Genomic DNA, 22,888 nt, shown 5'->3' with positions numbered 1-22,888 from the left:
CTGGAGCTCCATAAGGAGAGCAACAGATCCAAAAAAATCTGGGCCCAGCGGTCTTTTCTGAGACTGATACTTCAACCAAGGACCATGAATGGAGATAACCTAGAAGCCCTGCTCAGATATGGTTGGTCAGTCTCCAAGTGGATTCCCTAGTAATGGGTACAGAGGCTGTCTCTGATAAGAACTCACTGGCCTACTCTTTGATCACCATCCTCTGATGGGGGAGCAGCCTTACCAGGCCACAGAGGAAGACAATGCAGCCAGTCCTGATGAGACCTGATAGGCTAGGGTCAGATGGAAGGAGAGGAGGGCCTCTCCTATCAGTAGACTTGGGGAGGGGTTTGGGAGGAGAAGAGAGAGGGAGGGTAGGAGTGGAAGGGCACAAGGGAGAGGAGCTATAGCTGGGATACAAAGTGAATAAACTGTAATTAATTAAAATTGTTTTTAAAAAATAAAATAAAATATGATTCTTAAGCTTGATGATACATACTATCTTTAAAGTTCTAGACTTTCTACTTGGCAATATTTATTTATTTTTTTTATAGCTCATAACACATGAAGCAATAAGAACTAGCCTAGAAAGGACTCCTGTACACCATTAGGAGTGATGTCACTTCAGTTCTCTGATAAGAGGACCCCATAGAAAACTTGTGCTCCCTCTGCTGACCACAGGAAATGTCAGCAGTAGTAAAACGAGTGTTTAATTTGCAACGGTGTGATTATTTGGGGGTGTTAAAAGATTCTCTCAAGGATCTCATCAAGAATTTTGTATTTACTTCCTAGGGTAAAATGTTTAAACCCAAACAGTTATATAATGTTCTTTAAATATACTTTGCAACTTGAGCCTTTTATAACTTTTAGATCTGCTGAGATTTACTACAAGAAGTTAAGTGTCTGGTAGATTCTGACAAATATGTGAATAGCTCACAAAATATTTTACTTAGTTTACTGTCTTAATTGTTAGTGACTATTTAGAGGAGAGCCCATAACTGAACATCTGACTTTAGGACAGAGTTCAGAGCAGTCAAGCATTTCAAACTAATTACTCCAGGTTGGCTGATCATAGTTACAGTTGGGTGGACCTACTCGCCTATACAGCACAGCCTGTGGGGCACAGATCATATCTAACGCCCTGTGTGGCTGAGAGCCTCAGCACGGGAGCAGAATAAACAGGTACAAAGCCTTCTGGGAAGCACGTCTGCAGGACAGCGTTTTACCTTACAACTTCTGAGCACCCTAACATAAAGCCAAGGGAGGCTCAGAAGGACGTGAGCACATGCTCACAGCAGTCGTGCTTACTGCAGCTGACCCCACCTGACCTCCCTAGACACGTGCTCACAGTGCCAGAGCCAGCATTCACAGGGATGCAGCTTGTGCTTGGCACCCACGAGGGCCTCAGTCTGAGCTCCAGCACCACACCTGAAAGGAAGACAGACCATGAAGCCAAGTATGTAACTGTTATTAACAGTGGACTGGGGTGAGTGCTGTCAGCACCTTCCATCACGCCTCAGCTTCCAGAATTAAAAACGGCATTTACTGTAATATCAGAGAACACTCACGAACATTAGCTATCAGGTTAAGGAAAATGTGATCTACACCCAAATCCACCTCAATTGTGTTCACAGACTGCTTCAAAACATAGCTACTTCTTGGATGAGTCACTGTTGGTGTTTTGATGCTTTCTTCAATCAGTTAATAATTGACTAGAGTCACAAAGCACAGATGTTTTATTGCCATATTTTCCTAGCCTTGGTGGCACATGCCCATAATCCCTGTAGAGGGGCAGAGACAGGAAACCCCCCACAGGTCTACCTGAGCCTGTTCTACCCAGTGAGTGCTAGGTCAGCCAGAGATGCTTAGTGAGGCTCAAAAAGCAAATAAGGAAGAAGGGGAGGGAGGGAGGGAGGGAGGGAGGGAGGGAGGGAGGGAGGGAGGGAGGGAGGGAGGGAGGGAGGGAGGGAGGGAGGGAGGGAGGGAAAGAATCTTGTTAACTGTTATGAAAAAGAACTGTCAAGGCACTAATGGAGGAAAACCCTGCTGTTTCAAAGTAACCAGCAGAAAAGGACAGTCACTTCCTTTTCCACCAGTGGAATCTGGATACAAATTTAATGCACTTGAGATACAGTGGGGCTACTGACATCACCTAGGCTGCACTCCTAAGGAACTGTGGGAACAGAGGAAGGAAGCTTCACAGATTCTAGGGTATAGGATGGAAACAGGTCACTCAGCTGTGGGCACTTGATCTTTGTCTGTTTCTTTCAAACTCCTTCTCTTCCTTCTTCTTCCCCCTCCCTTCTTCTAGTGGAGTTAAGATAAAATCCTTCCTTCTTGTTCATGCTGATTGCTCAACACCTTGGGAAGCCTAACTGTTGAACACTTATCTCTACCACACAGAAAGTTCTCACTTGGCTGTGACCATCTGTCTACACTGAAGGCTAAGATTTAATATTTTGAATCTCAAATTCTGTTACAGGCACTTGTGGCCCAACCTGCCCATGCTCTTCCTGAAACTACCAAAGTTTGTTTCAGAACAGAACAGATTCCCTTATCCACGTCCTTTCTTTTTAAAGGTGTCTTTGAAAAAGTGGCCTTGAACTCGTGATCCCCTTGCCTCGGCCTCCTGACAAATGGATCACACCATGTGCCAACATTCTTGGCTCATAGTTTTGTGTTTGCTCATTTCCTAGCTGTGACTTGGAAGTCAGGGCCTTGTATGTGCTAAGCAAGCTCTCTGCACTGAGCCATTTCCCAGCTGTCACATCAATTCTTATTCTTTCTTAAAAAAGAAACTCCAGATAAGAGAAGTACTGCTCTCGATTGCACTAACTTTTACTAACCAAGCATGCTTCAAGAAGCAGAGGAATGAGGCCAGGGACTTTTCAGAGAAAGCTTTGCTTCCTAACAACATAATGCTCAAGACGTCCGGAACACCTTCCAGATGCTCAGCAAGCCTGCACCGTCTACAATCAGACGCAAAGCTATTCAGGTTGTGGAGCTTATGTTCTGTCAACATTTTATAGGCTTACATGTGGATTTTAATGTGGGCCTGACCATACACTACTAACCACTAAGCCATCAAGTAAGCCATGAAGGAAAGTCTCAAGAATTCATAAACAGTATAACAGAGCAGCCTGTTGTAAAGGTGTCTGAAACAAGCCCAGCTGAGATGAGCAACTGGAAGGAACTTGAGGAATTTAAACACCTGACGTTTGGTTCACACAAGTGATTCTGAAAGCTGACTACGTTAGCACCATCTACACATGCTTCAAAATATGGGCTCCTTTGTGGAACTCTACAGAAATGTACATTCATTCTTGGGCTGTTTCATCCAATTGGTTCCTGATGCACTCCAACGTCTACTTGCCATGTATGCTCAACGATAAATAAAATGGCGCTAAGTGACGTGATTTCTTCTTACGTTTACATAGAAAACACAGCAGCTAGTTAGCATTGGTGACACATTTAATTTTAGAAACTTGAGTCTAAACTAAACTAGGACTGAAATTCTGACTAGGGATAAAGCTTGATGCTAGAATGTGACCTTGTATGCAAAGCCTGGGCTCAACGACCAGCAATAAATAAACAATGAAACATCAGAAATGTCCTAAAAGATAAAATCTTGAAATAGTTTCTAGCCTTCAACAGTTGCTTACAGTTTTGTCCAACTACAAAAGAAATTTATTCTGAAAATAATTTTCATGATTCAGTGACTAAAACAATAACTGTTTATACCACACAGTTCTTGCTAAGTATCTGTGAGAGCCAGTCTTTACTGTTAGGCTGACTAGATTTGGAATCAACTGGAGACATGTTTCTGGATGGATCTTTTTATTTTGCTTTGTTGTTTTGTGCTTGCTTGTTTGTTTTTCGAGACAGGGTTTCTCTGTGCAGCTTTAGCTGTCTTGGAACTAGATCTGTAGTGGGAATCCAAGACTGAATAAAAAAGAGAAAAAGGCAAAATTGAACTGAGGGGCAGCACTCATTTCTCGCTGTGGCTGATGTGCTAGAAGCAGCTCCCACTGCCATCAGAATGCCTTCCTTGACTGCGAGCCCAAATACACCCCTTCCTTCTCCCCTTAAGTTGTATCTGTCACAGCAACAAGAAAACTCACAAACATGACAACCCCTGATGAAATGCCAACCAAAGGTTGTATGGAAGATCAGCATACCCAAAGGAAGTCTAAAACTACAACATAAGTCATGATTTAGGGCTGGAGGAATGGCTCAGCAGTTATCAGCACATGCTGTTCCTCCATGCCAGGCAGCTCAGAGCTACTGGCTACTCCAGCTCAGGGTATCCAACATCTTCTCCTGGCCCTTGTGGATACCCGTGATTACACACACACACACGAATAAAAATATAAATCAATCTTTAAAATGAAGATTTAATGCCTCTGACAACTAAAAATCTATGACTTAAGTCTTCTACATATTGCTGGCTTTACAGTTATATGTCAGTACAAATTATATAATTATAGAGAAAGCAAAGCACTAAAATAAAAAAGAACATTTCTCTCACCTAACGGTAATTTTCCAAGATCAGTATTAGATTATATTTAAAGGCTTACTCGTGCCAATTTAAAACTATTTTAAAAGAACTGTGTTTTTTAACAAAAAGATTTCATGTGATTTATATTAGTGAAATCACTGTTATTTTTGCTTTAAAGAGTAAATACTACAAAAATCAAGGAACTATTTCAAATAATGGTCATTCACTTACTTAACACAGCAGCAATAATTTCCAGATCTTCCAATCCCAGATTTTCATTTTATAAATGACTGTTCAAATCAGCAACGTGTTACCATAGCAGAGAAAACTGATCAAACCAAAACTGCTGACAGAGGAGAGAAGAGGGTGAGCATGCCTCGCTTGCCTCAGGAATATTTATGAGTTGGTAGTTCAGTCATCCCAGCTCAGGATACACCCGTACAAGCAGCACCTGCCTTTCACTCTAACCAGTGACTGAAATATTAAAGTGGCTTAATTTACATTTCCTACCCCAGCTCATTTCAATGAATGAAACACAAAAAGGCTACTGGTGGCTTCTTTTATCTACAGGGCCCAGACATAGAGGGTCCTAGACGGGAAAAGGATGTCAGCCATTATCCTAACGCAGCCACAGAGCTGCGCAGCTTCTTGGGAGCCCGAAGGCCCAGTCCTAAGCAGCTGACCACCCACCACACAGCCTCTCCTTCTGGCCCAGCGGATAACAGAAACAGGGCTCACAGCAGGGCTGCTGGGCCTCCTCTGTGACGAAGAATGCCAGTGGCTCTCTCTCGGCCTTTTAGCCTTTGTCCCTTCTAGCATGTGAATAACTTCCCAGCATTTTATTTCTCTATCAATCTTTACTTAATAAGGCGAAGATTAATTTCAACTGACTATACCTTCACCACCACACTAAGTGGTTTCCCCTAGCTCTACCCCATCAAAATCAACATTTATGTCTGTTATTTTGCATCAGACAAAATAAGCTTGATTCAGTATTGACCTACAATATAAACATTCTGCTCATGAGGTTGACGGCAATCACAATTTTGCCTCTGAGCATGGGCTTTTCACAAACTTGCCTGCACTTACTCTTGGTGCCCCTCCCAGCTGTTGAAGACCATCAGTTCCCTGGGTTGCTTAGCATTTCATTTGTCTCTGCCACTAATACGCAATGAGATGATGGCCACGAAAAACAAAAGCTGTCCACTTGCCCTGCCAACTCCTCCTCCCATCAGTGTCTGCCCGAGCCCCTCTCCACCCATCACTGTCATGGCCAGTGCCCTGAGGAACTGACCTTTGTGGGCTGTCTCCCTGAGCTTCCCTGCTCTCTGGTCCCAGCAGGAGAGGAGACTGTGGGAAGAGACTCCGTGGTATGACCTCACAGCTTCTCTCTTGCCTTGCAGTGGATCTGGGAGTGGCTACAGCCCCCACCAAGCACCTCCTTCACAGGTTCCAAGACTCTACAGAATACTAACACCATTCTCTCCACTTCTCAGGTGGAGGAGCAGGAAGAACTCCTGCCATTAGTCCCTGGGCGCTTCATCATCTTTTAGTGTCACTAATGCTGCTGCCCACATCCCTGGACCGAGATTCTTCATTACATTAAGCTGTGTCATCTGCTAATACAGCACCGTAAGTCACTAAGACTCTCTAGTCCTTAGAAAGAGAAAACACGTTTCACATACTTGAGGCAAAGCATACACTATTTAGTTAGTTCTAAGGGTTAAAATAAAGCCTCAGGCAATCACTCAAAGACCTCAGTTGATGCCAAGAGTGAAAGAAAAATCTATTTGAAAACTAGAACAGTGTCCATGTTTTCAAAATCTTTTTAAGAAAATTACAATGCCTCTCAAAAATACTAGTTCTCTTCTATTATGGAAAATAATTACGTAATCAATAACTCCTAGGAGAGCCTCCATGCACATCTGGAGAACAAAGCAGAATTCAGCTCTGGAACCTACCCAATCCAAGACATAGCAACAAATAATTTACAAAATAAAGCACTAGACAAAACCTAGTAAGATGCATCATCAATAACAAGGTAAGAAATACAATGAAGCCAACATTAATGCCACCTGTTGGCATTTTCAGTAAGACAAGAGCGACTCTACAGTCATGATCTCATCCCCTAACCATTATCTTTCCTGCAATTTACATGTAGGAGTTTCTGGTCTGCACTCACAGAATGTAACAATTTAGTGGTCCATGTAAGCTCAGATTAACATGATTCTTCCCTGATATGCTGTCAACACATTCCTCACTGTTAATGTACAACAGTTTAACACAAATAAGAGAATAATTATTTTCTTTGAAATTTCTTATACTGAGCCAGTCATCTACCCACAGAACAAAATGCTGCATACAAAGAGTTGCTAATTAGCAGTTAGAAAGAAGATCTTTTTGCCTGAACAGGTCTGCTAAGAATTTCTAAAATAATGCCTCTTTCCAAATGCAAAACATTTATTTTGTCCCCAACATGGCTTGGAGCAGACGTGACCCTGATATAGACTTTAGCTCACAATAGTTCGTCACTGTGACAGAACTGTGGAGAAAAACAACTTAAAGGACTTATTTCAGTTCATTATCAAAGGCTTCTGTCCACGGTCACTCGGCCTGGATAGTTCTGCCCCACTGGGGCACAGAGAGAAGAAAACTGATGGAAGCAGAAAAGAGGATGAGGGCGGGGTGGGTTGTGTAAGCCACTGAGGAAACTAGCCCCCTATGTTCCAGCCATCTCTCACCAAAGCCACTGGCTGGAACCACACCTGTAGCCTGAGTCTCTGTGGGAAACAGTTCATCAAACCACATCCCCTCAGCAAATAGCTCTTGTAAAGCATTTACACACCTTCTAAAAAGGTACTGCTGGATACTTAGATATTTACAATGGAACAGTGCTAGTGATTCTTACAGCCAGATTCTCATTAACACAGAGCCTGCATGTAACCAAAGGACAAGCTGCTCCCCATCCCAGCACAACCAGAAAGGGGATATTAAACAGTATCAACTGTCCACAAGGATGTCATCCACATCAAAATAAATACCTAAAATTAAATTATTTTTCTCTTTGGCTTTAAATGCTTTGTTTGACTTATACATAGAAAAAGCACTGTGTGAAAGCAGCAGGAGAGATACAAGAATGAGTGGTGAAGTGTTCAGAGGACCATCGTCTTTTCACTCAGACAGTGATGCCTGGTCAGCCTAGCATTGTCAATATTAACTGCATATGCTACTGCCCAAGCATTCGCAGAGACATTTGAATGAACAGGAAAACATTCTGGCATTGAAGCAGCTTATAGCCTAACTGGAAAGATAAGACATACAGTGAGGAAACTGCCATTCATGGGTGCTTGGCCCCGAGTCCCTGCAGGAAGGCAGTGCGCTTGGTTGTGCTGGAAATGCACACGTGGGTGAGCAGAGGCTGGGGAGACCGAAGTGGAGAGGGCAGCGCTTCAAATGGTGCACGCCACAAGTGAAGGGAGTCTGAATGCTGAGGAGTGCTCCAAATAAAATAATGTGTGAATTTCAAAGAGGAATAAATGAGTCCAGTGGGGGGGGGGGGGGTAAGGCAGGATGTGGGCATTAGAAGGGAGGGCGTTTTCTAAAGGTCATGCAGGCCTTGGCATACAACTGGCTACAATGGAAATACATTTTGAATGAGAACCAAATATGTGTACACCCAGACTCAGCAAAGGGAAGAAAGTGAGGGGCTATAAGGGTGTGAGCAGAGGGTACACAGCGTTTTGGAGTAGGGATCTCACTTTATGTGAAGAAATTTAACAGGAAGTCTAGTCAGAGACACGGGTCTAAAAGGGCGTTTGTGACCTAGAGGAATACAGCACATAAGAAAAGTAGAACAGACTATGGCAAAAGAGCGCTAATGTCAGTCACACGAAGGGAAAGGAAACTAGTTTTATAATTAGAGAACAGATACTTCTGAAGGGCAAACAGGACTCTGGCTGCTCCAGTATACAAACTGATGACAGTCCTGATACGCCATGCCTGAGACCACCCCAGGAGCCTTGGAACCAGCCCACTTCCGGTGTCTTCTTAGATACACTTGCAAAGAAAGGGCATTGGCCTAAATAAGAGTAAGCTTCAAGAATGAAGCCTTGAGCAAACATTTTAACAAACACAAAGAGAAATAGTCACACATACCCCAAACTCTCCTGGACATCATTTTTTTTGGCAGGGCATTTTTGTTGTTTGATACCACTAGTCCCTGCTTTTGAGGACTGAACCCAAAATCTTGCACATGCAGAGAGCCAGTTATACCTGCTCCTCCACTGTTTTGAATTATAAAATCAGGGCATGATCACTAGAGAAAAAGAGGTCTTTTCACCAGCACTGTCAATACTGCCATGCCATGGCACATAAACACTAACTGTTGTGACTCCACAGAGGGCTGGGGTCACAGTGATCAAGACTGGGTCTACAGGCCAGCACAAAGACAGAGGGGTCTTTCAGTGAGGCTCCTGGAATCCTGCTGAAAATTAAGGAGCTGCTTCTCAATGGCCTTCAGACTTTTCTTGGGATGGGTGAGTCAAGGTGCAGAGTAGTCTCCTGGGATTCAAAACATTACTCCTCAGAGTAAGCCCCCGGCTAGAGAGTCACGTCATAGGGGCACAGGTCTGACACAGTCACTGGCAAATGTAATTTAACTTAACATTAACTTCAGCTTAAAGTGGGTTGGATGCGCTAAGGCTGAACTCAGCAAAGCATGGCTCAGATGTTACAAGGAACCCCTGACCCAGAGGTTCCAACCAAAAGCTTTAAACTCAATCAAAGCTGATGTGAACCTCAGGTATGATGCATTGTAAATGTGGGGCCTTGAGGAACTCAGTTAACTCTTGTACTTTAAAAAGAAAAAGGCACACTAAATAGTAGAGCAATCGTCTAAATGATAAATTATTTTTATTTGTCATTTTATGCCAGTTTCATCCTTTACAGCCCATCTTGCCAGAACACTTCATTAAGGTAACAGACACATTAAACAGTTAATACCCGTATTAATGAGTCTCTCCCGCTAGTAACAACGAACACCTATAGCTTGCCAGAAAAACGTTAGATTTAAGCCTTTTAATAATTAAATGTCAATGGCAAAGCTGAAATAACCAGTAAAAAATTACTTGCAAAGATATTCTAAGTTTCCATTATTTTCCTAGAAGCCCAATGTGTGTGTGCATAGGCACACATTTCCAACTCTTTCAGAGAATTAAAATGAATTAATTAAAATAATTAATGAATTTAAAATGAATTAAGAGTAACTACCAATTTTTAAATTCCATATCAAAGAAAGATAAGCTACTGATATATTAGAATCGTGTACACTTTACAAATAAGCCATTACATTTATTCTCTTGACTTTAAAACTAAGGAAACAGCAGACTATAAACACTTCCTCCTGCCCTTAGAGGCACTGAAGGTGTAGCCGTGTGTCACGCGTGCGGCGGGGGGCGGCGGAGAGGAGAGAGCTGGGTCGATGTTCCGTGTAGACACAGATGCGCACAGTATGGCAGAGGCGTTGCCTAGGTTAGCCTGCCCAGGGCGGGAGAGCGGGCCCTGGTGAGAGTTGACAGGCTCAGACACCTCTCAGGCCCACACTCAGGGCTTTGAGTTGGCCCACCCCAAATCTAACCAGTCGATGAACTGCTGGAGTGTGTGAAGGGGCCGATCCTAAGATCCAAAGCCACGGGCTCTCCATGACGCGGGGCAACAACAGGAAATCCAGGAGGAGTCGCGGTGAGGACCCAGTGTTGACAGTGTAGCAGAAACCAGCGGCCTCTGCCAGACCCAGGATTCACCACAATGCACATTTGCAAGCCCGGAAGTCCGAACAGAAGGGTGTACCGTGGGGTACGCTGCAGCTTCCACAGCGAGACGTTTTGCCGTGTGCTGCCGGAGAGGTTGCCAGGGTGGAGGGCAGGTGCCAGGGGAAAGGGAGATACGTGGGACTGAAGTGCATTGTGTTAAATTCACAAAGAACCAATAAGAAGTTTTTTTTTTAATCCGTAACTATATTTGCCAAAATGCCAATTTTCCTACCATTTACTCCTCCTCAGTTTCACTAACTAATATTTTCTGTTTGTTAGCACTTTGCTGCTAAGAGTTGAATAGCCAGCATAGCCAAATAGCCATGATCTACCTACATATACTTAAACGTGATAATAGTCCAGAATACAGATTTATATGCCTTTAAAAGTACCTTGTTTTTATAAATATACACATTTATCATCAAAAGTGCAATACATAATTCTGATCTCTAATAGTCAATTTGTAAATTTAAGACAGAAAGTTTGTCTACAATATAGTTTACTTTATGTATAGTAACAGCAATACAGCAAAGAGAAAAGCAAATCAAACTTTTAGGACTTACCTGAGATGGGAATATTCTGTGAGACCGATAACTGCACGTCTCCTGTTCCTGGCGGCATGTCAACAACCAAATAGTCCAGCTGACCCCAATCCACCTAAAACCAAGACCGACAGAAGTAGCACCCGGCACAGCAGCCTCAGGAACCGTGGATGTAAACAAACCCAATATGTAAATTACATGTGGAAAACAACAGCTATCCCTTGAATCCCCTCTAGGTATGTGCGCTGTGCCGTGGGTTAGGGACATTCAGACGAGGACATGGCAGACCCTGCCCATTGGACCTGCTGTGCATGATAAGCTTAAATTTCCAGGTGACAGGGCCCGACACATGCTCATGAGTGAGCTCTTCTACCATGGTCTTCTAGTCAAGATAAATCATTTATTTATCCTGGATATAGTTTACCTTTTATCTAAGAAGGTTTTTAGCGTTTTGTCCCCTAGCTTGTTTTAGTATAGCATTTCCTATGCAATAATCTTTGTTACTTTTCTTTCATAAAAATAAGCATACTAATAATGAAAACAAAAAGTACAAACAGGAAAACTTATTTAATTTTAATCTGACTAATCTCCCAATACCATTAACAGTTGATCCTTTCTTTGTAGACATTTTTAAAGAATTCGTCATGTAGCCAAGTCTGTCATTCTCAGCTTCAATTTAGATGGAGAAATGTCCTGTGCTCTGTTCTCCTGGGCTGGCTCTTTCCTTGGCTTCTCTAGTCTCTGTGAAAGGCCCTAGGATCCTCTTAGTTGCCTACACTAGAAAGCTGACCTCATAATTAATGTTTCTCTTTCCTCATTTCTCCCAGCTAGTTACTCACTCTGTCTGGAAAAACAAACAAACAAACAAAAACAAAAACAAAAACTCTCAAACACATCTTCCTTATACTGTCAAGAAATCAGGCCACAACCAAGTGTTCTCGTTAAAGCCTCCGGGCCATTTCATCAGTGCCGATCCAGTTCATCCCTAGCAACACACACACACACACACACTGCAGCTGAGCTAGTGCTTGCTTCTACCACTCCCCAAAGCTGCCTGGTCTCCTTCACTGATTGCTCCTTGGGTTAAAATTAACTTCCTAGGGTAAGCCTACCCAAGACCACTAGATTAGACAGTGTGCCCACCACGCATGTCACCAAATCACTTTTGTCCTTATCCAGTGAATATTTAAGTGCTGTTATATATTGGCACTGAGTTAATAACTGATAATTAAATGCTTTTAGAACATATAGGTATTAGCAGGTAATGAAATAGCTATATTATTTCCAGTTCTAAATGAAGAAGGTGGTAAACTGTGAAAAGGGAGGAGCCTACTGACTTTCAGAAACTGAAGTGAGCGGAGACAGTCATCCTACTGCTGTCTTTTTATTTAAAGATTCCTTTCTTTATTACGGATAGTGTTCTGCCTGCACATATGCCTGCAGGCCAGAAGAGGGCACCAGATTTCGTTAATAGATGGTTGTGAGCCACCATGCTGGGAACTCAGGCCCTCTGGAAGAGCACCCAATGCTCTTAACCTCTGAGCCATCTCTCCAGCCCCCTACTGCGGTCTTAAGACGCAACTTTTGTGAGGCTGTAAACTGACTTAAACACCTTAGCAAGAAATGATGGCACAGGAGCTGCTTGCTGTTCTTCAAAGAATGAATGCAGAGCTTTGAGATTGTTTAAGCCATAAGGAACTGTGTAAATAATTCTATATTCTGTCTCATAGAAAGCATAGTATGACTGTAGCATTTTACATGTTTATTCATACAACACACAGTATAGAATCTATTAGATAGTCAGCATTTTTCCCTGTGATTGGAGTAAAGCAAGGACTAGAACAAAGTCTCAGTTATCATGGAACTAACATTTTAGTGAGAGAAACAGAGATAAGCAAGTCAGGAAGCAGTATTTTTAAAATTAATTATTTTTATTATTTATTTATTTTATTCGCTTTACATCCTGGTTGTAGCTTCATACCTCCCCCTCCCCTATCAGTTGCACCTTCCCTCCCTCCCTCCCACATCACCTATTCCTCAGAAAAGGGGAGCTCCCTTCCTCATCCAGCCCAGCTCATCAAGTTGCATCATGTCCTCTTCCCCAGTGGCCTGACAAGACAGTCCCACCAGGGAGAAGTGATCAAAAAACTGGCTAGTGAATCCTTGTTCCATGCAATCCCCACTTCCCTTACTAGAGGACCCACATGAAGCCTAAATTGCCCATCTGCTACATCTTTGTAGGGGGCCTAGGTCCAGTTCCTGCATGGTCCTTGGTTGATGCTTCAGTCTCAGCAAGCCCCTCTGGGTCCTGGTTTGTTGGCTCTGATGCTCTTCTTGTGGAGTTCCTGTCACCTCCAGGTCCTTTTCTCTTTCCTCCCACTTTCCCACAAGACTCCCTACATACTGCCCAATGTTCAGCTGTGAGTCTGAGTTTTGAGGCGCTGCTGGGTAGAGCCTCTCGGAGGACCACTCTTGTCTTCAAGTTTAGCAGAGTATCCTTCACGGTGTCAGGGGCTGGCGGTCTCCCATAGGTGTTTGGTTGATCCAGGCACTGGCTGGGTAGTCCCTCAGCCTCTGCTCTACTTCAAGTTTGTGTATATGGGCTGGTGTTCCCCTCCCTCTACTATCTGATAGGAAAAAATTAGAAGCATCCCTCATTGTACAAAACTATTTGCTCCCTATTTTGAAAACTTGGGTCAGATAGGAAGACGTGCCTTAAAAACCTCTCCAGTCTCTGAATTACAGATGGCAAGTGTTACAAGTTAGATAGCAAAACATTTGTCAATGAATTTCACTGACTCTTTCATCCCCAGTCATGTGGTAAAGAATAGTCAAAGAGGAGGGAGCAGGGGGCTGGAGGAAGGCCATCCTCAAGAAGTGGTCAGGACCTTGAGTGGGAGGAGAAACCTGCTGACACAGACTTCTGAAGGCGAGCCTCCAGCTGGAAGTCTTAGGGGAAAAAAAAAAAAGAGTTCCTAGCTCCAAAGTTTCTAGCGACTGAAGGGCGTCTGGAAAGCAGTATAGCCGTCCATATAGAACCCACCCGCATAGCCTTCCATCTCTGGCCTTCCCTGACACCAGTTTTCTTCAAAACATGCATCAGTAGCTGACACTATATAGTGATTTGCCTTTTATGGTCCCTTGTGACTTCATATGTATTTGATAGTGGTATAATGACATATTTTAAGAAAGTGATGACTATAGATAGATTTTCAAAGGTTTAGAAAGCAGTTACCGTAAGGCTACACTTAGCTGCCATCTATGAAACGCTCCCCAGGAAGAGAAAGGACACTTTCTTTTTCTATCCTCATCTGAGACTGCCAGCACTGGCAGACAGGCAAGTCTCTTCATTTCAGAGAATTCCAGATGCCCAGTGCCAACAACTGATCATTGCTGTTCCCTGCCATTTAAGCATATTGATCATGTTACTTCCAATTTCTTAGTTCAGAGAGCTAAGATCCCAAGGAACTAAAAATATGTCACTGTTATGACAGTTCCTTTTAAATGACTCTCAAATTGAATTCCAACTATCTGGAAAAAGAGTTGGCTCGGGACCTACGTGACGCATACTGACTTTCTATGTAAGGGCTGGCTGACTGGAACTGGACTGGACTGGACTATAGGCAGACTCTAATAACCACAGCCTTTGATTAGCAGCTTGCATGTGCTGGCATCATGGCCTTTATCGATGGCCTGTTGAGTTCTTGTGACAGAGAGTGCTCTGCTGGAGGCTGATAGCGGCAAACTTCTTGAACCAGCTAAGAAGTCAAAGCAGAACTGTATGCATGTTTACGTTCCCAGCATCTTGTGGAGTGATGTCTAAGTGGCTGCTATTCTCATCAGACTTTATTGTTGTTGTTCATTTTAACAATATAACAAACTGATCCTTATAGCCTTTTATTACATGCACACAATTGTAAGAATGCATTGCTCTTATCAGGTCTCATCAGGACTGGATGCAATGTCTTCCTCTGTGGCCTAGCAGGACTGCTCCTCCCTGGGGATAAGGGGGAGAACAAAGAGCAAGCCACTAAGTTCATGTCATATTTCTTTTTGAAATAAATATATGACGAGTTCTATGGGTAATAGTTTACCAATATCTGTATATAAAAAAAGAATGCATTGTTCAAGTTATTACAGAATGTTTTCTTCACAGATGTTATTTTCCCCAATAATTAAATTCTCTGACGCATTTCGACCATCTTCCCTTTATAGGAAATGGGGAGGGGTTACTTGGGTCAGTCTCTCCAAAGTTACTACAAACCAACAGAGCAGGAGCAGATAACACCCTAAGAAGGGGAGAAAGCTTTATTCTTGTCACCTCCCATCTTATCAGTAGCTCTGTAGCAGAGTTCTAGAGCAAGTTGGCTCTGACAACCTGGAGACAGCATCAATTCTCAGGGAACTTGTTATCTAAAACCTGATTCACTGGTCCTTTCTGCTCATGCTGAGCCCACTTACTGAAAGAATATTTAAAGCAGCACATCCCACAGAAACTCATGTAAGCCCATAGTATGAATAAAACAAGAAAATCTCAAATATAAAAATAATAGCATCCCCATAAAAGCAATGGTTCTCAGGGATATATGGGAATATCTAAGTTCTCTGAAGGCACAATTTAAGTCAACTGCTTATATGAACAGATATTCAGAACCAAAAAAGACCATCTTAATGAAGTGTGGGACCAGAAGCATTACAAAACTACTTTAAAAATCAAGATACTTTCATCTTTAAGCAATTACATTTAGTGTTAGTAAGCCCTTCCTATATTTGCTCCTGTACCTGCCATCCCATTCCCATCCTGATTTAATCTTCCTGTTTAGTTTCCTCTTTATCCCTATATAACTCTAAATTCTAGTCCTCCTTCTTTGGAACTTCTCTGGGCAGATATTCTAAATGAAATGCAAATATCCACAGCTTAAAAACTAACGCCTGCATGTGAGAGAAAATATATAATGTTTATCTTTCTGGGTCTGAGCTACCTTCTCTCGGGATAATTGTTGCTACTTCCATCCATTTTCCTGCAAAACTTATGCTTTCGGTTTTCTTTCAGGGAGTGACACAGTCACACTCCAGACTGGCTTTATTTCAGGAGTAGCTGACCAGCACAAAATAGACTCTAGATTTTCTGTTTTGGGTTTTTTGTTTGTGTGTGTGCTTTTTTGTGTTGTTATTTATTGTTTTGTGTTTAAGAGAGATAATTAATAGAAGCTAGGCGAGTAGGGAGGGGGAGGATCTTGGAGGAGTTGGGGGAGGAATATGATCAAAATATATAGCATGAAAAGTTATAAAAGTAAAATTCTAAATTATCAAAATAAATTTTAATCCTTTGTAGACATTTGAAAACCTAAGGTTTGAGGATGTTTTCTCAGTAGGAGTTGCAATTCATTTTACCAATCTAATATGAAGCAGTTTGTAAGAGATATTTAGATATAAACACTGAAAATTACAAAACTATTATATACCTTACAGAAAATCTTTTGGAATATTTTTGAAGGTTAGTTAGGACAAAGCACAAAATTATCGCTGCCATTAAGAGCTGTTTTCCAGATCCCATTAAGATCTACAGCCACTGTTCACATGCAGGTTCTCAGAGGCATCAGGGAGCCTGAAGCTCACTGTCCCCAAAGACCCACTATACTACAAGAAGAGCAACCCAAAGAGATGCCCAGCCAAGACGGCTCGTGGTCCTAGCTCCTGCCAACTGCTTACATCTTACTTTGGGAATCAGGACTCCTCAAGCGGAACCAGGCTGGTGAAGAGAAGAAAGCAGAAAGTGGATCAGCAGGTGACAGGGGTGGGGTGGGGTGGGGGCGAAGCGGGTTGAAATGGGCAGCTACGGGGAGCCTATATGTGGTCAGTACTGGATGCGGTGAACACGCGATAAAAAATGGGCACTACGACCTGTTTTATATAAGAATGCTTAAGGGTTGAGAGTTAGTAACATTTGTCAAGGTCATGCTGTTGCTCAGTGAGCGACCTGGGATTTGTGACATATAGGAATATAAGACAGAGCACGCTTACATCCACAGCAAGTCAATTATTCATATAAAACAGGTAAGAATTATATCCACATTTTCCTTTCAGGTTCATTATAATGATATTCATTCTCTCTCTCCCTCCATTCTTCCCTCCCTTCCTCCCGTCTTCCTGTCTCTTTTCATTCAGACAGTATGCATTCCTCACATGATCCTTGAGAATCTTTTATATTAGAAAGTAAAGGTCCTAGTAACCATGGAAATCTTAGGTACAAATTTCCAAGCTTTGTGCTAATAAAGAACAATTCGGCTTCCGATAATCTGCCATCAAACAGGTCCTGTTTGAAATCAGTGTCATTCTACCAAATACTGAGAAAGGAAGATTATGTGGGGAACCACTTAACTCACCACAAACAATCTACAGGAACAGAGGAAAGTGCTTGAATGGTTTTCTCAAATGATTCTGTAGCTTTTGAACATATTTTTGAAACTAGGTCAGTAGATTTCGTGTTTAAATGCAAAGATTACAATCATCAAATAAAAAGCCAATTGCAAGGATTCTAGTTGCATATGAAGTTATATTTTAAGTACAATCTATTATATTGAGGTCTGTGGATTTTAAATTCTGATTCATTAATTTAATTTAAAAAAAAAACAAACAGCACACTGAAAACAAGTCTAGATAAAAACTAAGCATATGAAACTAGCACGTAAGAACTGAATCCAGGCAGCTATTTACCAGAAAGAGCTTTAGTTTGGGCAAACAGCATGTCTACATTGTAACAGTTTTGTGATAAATTAGCTGTGTAACCAGAGGGCAGACAATTGATATCTCTAGACTTTAGTTCTTACATCTGTGAAAGATAGTAATACAGATCCAGGGATCATTAAGATATTTTCAATTATTTCAAAAAGAAAAAGATGGTGACGATGACCTACTATGTAAAGTAAAGAAATACTTGTGGAGAACTGCATTCAGAAAACGTGAACAAAATATATTTTTCTCTCAAAACAGTAAAGTAATAAAAGGAACACTGTACAAAATAAAAAAGCAGGTACATTACATATGACAAAAATTGGTCCATCTACTTAGCACACTTAAGAAATTTACTTACGCAATGATCACATTCTATTGGATAAGTTGGCTGAACTTACAGAATAAGATTTAAATTCACACTGAACCGCAAGCTAGTTTGGAGGCCCTCCTAAAATGCCTTACTGTATCGCACCCAGGGACTGATGAATTATTTCAAGATAACGTAACTGGCTCCACAGATGCAGTCTTGAGTTGCTGAGAAAACTGCCCACACACAGCTCCCCAGGAGCAGAACAGGGAGAGGTCTCAACACCAACCCTGACAGACGCAGCTCTAACCTAGCTATCCAATACAAATAGACCTTCTTTGTATCCACATACGACAGGCACACGCTTAGCCAAAAGAGCAAGCTGTTATTCTTGTTCTGTGACTAACACATCGAACACCAATGTTGAAGCAAAGAGAAGAATGGAAGAGAATGTCACACCAGAACTTGGTCCTAGTTTGTTCTTTTGGTATATAAGGAATTTGTTTACTTTGTAAAAATATTTTTAATTAAATTTATCTATTTATTCACTTTACATCCCAATTGAAGGCCCCTCTTTCCTCTCCTCCTGGTCCCACCCTTTTTCCCCTTTCTCTCCTCCCCTTCTCCTCAGAGGGGAGTGCCCCCACCCCCAACAACTCACTCCAGTACATCAAGTCCTATCAGGACTAAGTGCATCCCTTCAGCTGAAGCCAGACAAGGCAGCGCAGGTTAGGGGAAAATGATGCAAAAGCAGCCAATAGAGTCCATGTCAGAGCATGTCCTCACCCTCCTTGCTAGGGGAACCCACACAAAGACCACGCTGCCCATCAGTTACATGTGTTGGGGCTGTGGTCCAGTCCACACATGCTCTTTGGTTGGTGCTTGGGTCTCTGTAAGCCCCCGTGGGCCTAGGCTAGTTGACTCTGTTGGTCTTCTCTACATTTGGGTCAAAAGTCTTGTGGGTGGGCTGGTGTGCCCCTTCCTCCACTGCGTCCTGCCTGGCTAGGAGGCAGTCACTTTAGTCTCCATGTCCCTTGCTATGAGGAGTCTCAGCGAGAGTCAGCCCCATATCCTCCCAGGAGCCTCCCTGTCACAGGTCTCCTGTTTGTTCCAGAGATGCCTTCCCTCCTCTGTTTCCCTTCTCTCTCCCACTTCGCTCTCACTTCCCACCCCAACCTCTCCACATAGGATCACCACCCTTGTTCCCCTCCCCACACCCTGTCCCACCCAGTTCCCTCACTTCATCCATTTCCAATGTCTACTCATTTCCCCCTTTGAGTGGTGTTCAATCACCTTCCCTTCTTATTTATCTTCTTTCGGTCTGTGCATTGTAGTATGTCTATCCTGTACTATATGGCTAACATCCACTTATAAGTGAGTAGACAATGTGTGTGTCTTTCTGGGTCTGAGTTACATCACTCAAAATGATATTTTCTAGTTCCATTCATTTGCCTGCAAATTTCATGATTTCCTTGTTTTTAGTAGCTGAGTAGTATTTCATTGTGTAATTATACCACATTTTCTTTATCCATTCATTGATTAAGGGACATCTGGGTTGTCTCCAGTTTCTGGCTATTATGAGTAAAGCTGCTATGAACATAGTTGAGCAAGTGTCCTCGTTGTATAGTGGAGAATTTTTTGTATATATGCCCAGGAATGGTATAGCTGGGTGTCGAAATGGAACTATTCCCAATTTTCTTGAGAAGTGCCAGATTGACTTCCAAAGTGGTTGTACAAGTTACATTCCCACCAGCAGTGGAGGAGGGTTCCCCTTTCTCCACACCCTCTCCAGCATGTGTTGACACTTGAGTTTTTGATCTTAGCCATTCTGATGGGTGTAAGATGGAGTATCAGAGTCGTTTTGATTTGCATTTCCCTAATGACTAGGGTGTTGAGCATTTCTTTAAGTGCTTCTCGGCCATTAGAGATTCCTCTGTTGTGAATTCTCTGTTTAGCTCTCTTCCCCTCTTCCCTTTCTTCCCTCTCATCTGCCCTTCCTCAACCGGCTCCTGTGCTGTCTAGTGTTAAGTCAACTTCACACAAAAACTAGAAGGGAACCTTAACTGAGAAAAATTCCTCCATAAGATCCAGCTGTAGGAACTGGGCATGGTGATATACACAACTTTAATCTCAGCATCAGGGAAGCAGAGGGAGGCAGATCTCGGTGAGTTCAATGCCAGCCTCATCTACAAAGTGAGTCCCAGGACAGCCAAAGCTAGAGAAACCCTGTCTCTAAAACAAAAGAAAACAAAACAGATCCAGCTGAAGGGCATTTTCTTAATTAGTGGTTGATGCGAGAGGGCCCAGCTGAGGTTATGAGAAATCAGGCTGAGCAAGCCATAAGGAGCAAATCAGGAAGCAGCACCTCTCCATGGCCTTTGCATCAGTTCCTGCCTCCAGGTTCCTGCCCTGTTTGAGGTCCTGTCCTTTGATGATGAACAGGGATGTGGAAGGGTAAGCCAAATAAATCCTTTCCTCTCTAACTTGCTTTCAGACAGGGTGTTTCACTGCAGCAATAGAAACCCTATGCAAGACACCTTCAATGGGCCCCTCCAGCCTTAAGCTGGTAGCTTCTTTTTCTTTGATTATTAATGTTATATGCACATCTACGCGTGTGTTGAGTGCAAATACATGTATAAATACAAGCTGCTGAGTGCATTTCTCTCATGTGTGTGTGTACAGGCACATGGGAGCTACTCTAAAGCATACCACAGGCTGGAACACAAAGCAAACCTTCGCAAAAACAAAAAAATTTAAAAATATACCATGTATTCTATTTAACCATTATGCAACTTAAGATCAACAGCCAATAAATCTCTAGTAAGTATATAAACTCATGGAGATTAAACAAGTCATTCCTGAATGGATGCGTTAAAGAAGATGATGAATGGGTTAAAGAAGAAATCAAAATATTCACAGTGCTAAATAATAACACAATAAAACCTCTGGGACACATTAAAACACAGCTCTGAAAAGGAAATTACAGCTCTAAGTCCCCACGTTAAAAAAAAAAAAATCAGTGAGTATATCCCATGTTTGTCTTTCTCCTTCTGGGATATTTCACTCAGAATGATCTTTTCTAGATCCCACCATTTGCCTGCAAATTTCATGATTTCCTCCTTTTTGATTGCTGAGTAGTATTCCATTGTGTAAAAATACCACAATTTCTGTACCCATTCCTCCATTGATGGACATCTGGGTTGTTTCCAGGTTCTGGCTATTACAAATAAAGCTGCTATAAACATGGTTGAGCAAGTATCCCTTTTGTGTACTTGAACGAACTTTGGGTATATACCTAGCAGTGGTATAGCTGGGTCTTGAGGAAGCACTATTCCTAATTGTCTTAGAAAGTGCCAGATAGCTTTCTACATGAAATATACTCACTTATATAGACCTATAAGATATGATAAACATAATGAAATCTATACACCTACAAAAGATAATCAATTGAGCAGACATGGGGTAAGATGGTCAATCCTCGTTTAGAAAGACAAAAGGGATGTGCATTGAACGTATGACAGGAGTCTACTGAGTGCATCTGAAAGACTCTAACTAGCAGTGTTTTCAAAGCAAAGACTCATGACCAAACCTTTGGCAGAGTACAGGGAATCATAAGAAAGAAGGGGAGTTAGTCTGATGGGGAAAGGATAGGAGCTCCACAAGGACCAAATATATCTGGGCACAGGGTCTTTTCTGAGACTGACATTCAACCAAACAAGGACCATGTATGGATATAACCTAGAACCTCCGCTCAGATGTAGCCTGTGGTAGCTCAGTAACCAATTGGTTTCCCAAAGTGAGGGGAACAAGGACTATTTCTAACAGGAACTCAATGACTGGCTCTTTAGTCTCCCCACCCCCGAAGAGAGGAGCAGTCCTGTTAGGCCACAGAGGAGGGCTTTGCAGCCAGTCCTGAAGATACCTGATAAAACAGGATCAGATGAATGGGGAGGAGGTCCCCCCTATCAGTGGACTTGGAAAGGGGCAGGGTGGAGATGAGGGAGGGAGGGAGGGACTGGGAGGGAATGAGGGATCAGGACACGGCTGGGATACAGGGTTAATAAAATGTAACATATAAAAAAAAATAATAATAATAAAATAAAAAATAGAAAAAAAATCAGAAAGAACACAAATAAGTGACTTAATGATGCAACTCAAAAATTTGGAAAAACAAGAACAAACCAAATTGAAACCTATTTGACAACAAGAAATGACAAAAATCAAAGCAGACATTAATGAAATATATAATACAAAGTATCAGTGAATCTAGGAACTGGTGCTTTCAGAAGATAAACAAGATTGATAGACCCTTGATCCAACTAGTCAAGAGAAAGAAAGGACCCAGATTAACAGAAACATAAGTGAGCAGAAAACATGACAAGGGCTATGAAAGAAATACATAATACTATATGGGAATACGTTAAATGCCTTTACCTCATTACGCTGGGAAATCAAAAGAAATTGATAAATTTTTTTGATTCATCTAAACTACCAAGTTAAACCAAGAGGAGATTAACAATGTAAACAGACCCATAACAAAGAAGATTGAAACAAGAAAAAAAGAAATAGCCTTTCAACAAAGAAGCCCATGCTCTGATGGATTCATAGTAGAAATCTACCAGACTTTCAGAGAAGATCTATAACTGATCCTTCTTAAACTATTAAAAAACAGAAACAAAAACAAAAAAAAAAGAGGGGAGGAAGGGTGGGACTGGGAGGGGAGGAGGGAGGGGCTTATGGGGGGATACAAAATGAATAAAGTGTAATTAATAATAATAAAAAAAGGGAAAAAAAGTGGAAACAGAATGAACACTCTCACACTGCCACACAAAGTCAGGATCACTCTACTACCCAAACCAGGTACAGGCAAGACAAAAATAAAAATAAAAACTATACATGGATAGCCCTGATGAACATAGATGCAAACATCCTCAATAAAATATTAGCAACCCAAATATAAGCACATATCAAGATCAGCCATAATGATAAAGTTGTGTTTTTTCAGAAG

At 42.0% G+C, this 22,888-nt stretch overlaps 1 protein-coding gene across 3 annotated transcripts in view; it reads right to left on the bottom strand.

Annotated features, from left to right (window-relative positions):
* Positions 1–22,888, bottom strand: part of Nubpl (NUBP iron-sulfur cluster assembly factor, mitochondrial) — a 208,702-nt gene that overhangs the window by 37,790 nt on the left and 148,024 nt on the right. For 2 of the 3 annotated variants that reach the window (XM_060387483.1, XM_060387484.1), the window contains exon 7: positions 10,860–10,953. The exons of the other annotated variant lie outside the window; for it this stretch is intronic. In XM_060387483.1, the coding sequence (XP_060243466.1) occupies positions 10,860–10,953 (94 nt within the window). The remainder of the gene's footprint in view (positions 1–10,859; positions 10,954–22,888) is intronic. 3 annotated transcript variants of the gene reach the window in all.

Source organism: Meriones unguiculatus, chromosome 7, assembly GCF_030254825.1.
Source record: "Meriones unguiculatus strain TT.TT164.6M chromosome 7, Bangor_MerUng_6.1, whole genome shotgun sequence".
Taxonomy (NCBI): Eukaryota; Metazoa; Chordata; class Mammalia; order Rodentia; family Muridae; genus Meriones; species Meriones unguiculatus.
This window is presented reverse-complemented; position numbering and strand designations above follow the sequence as displayed.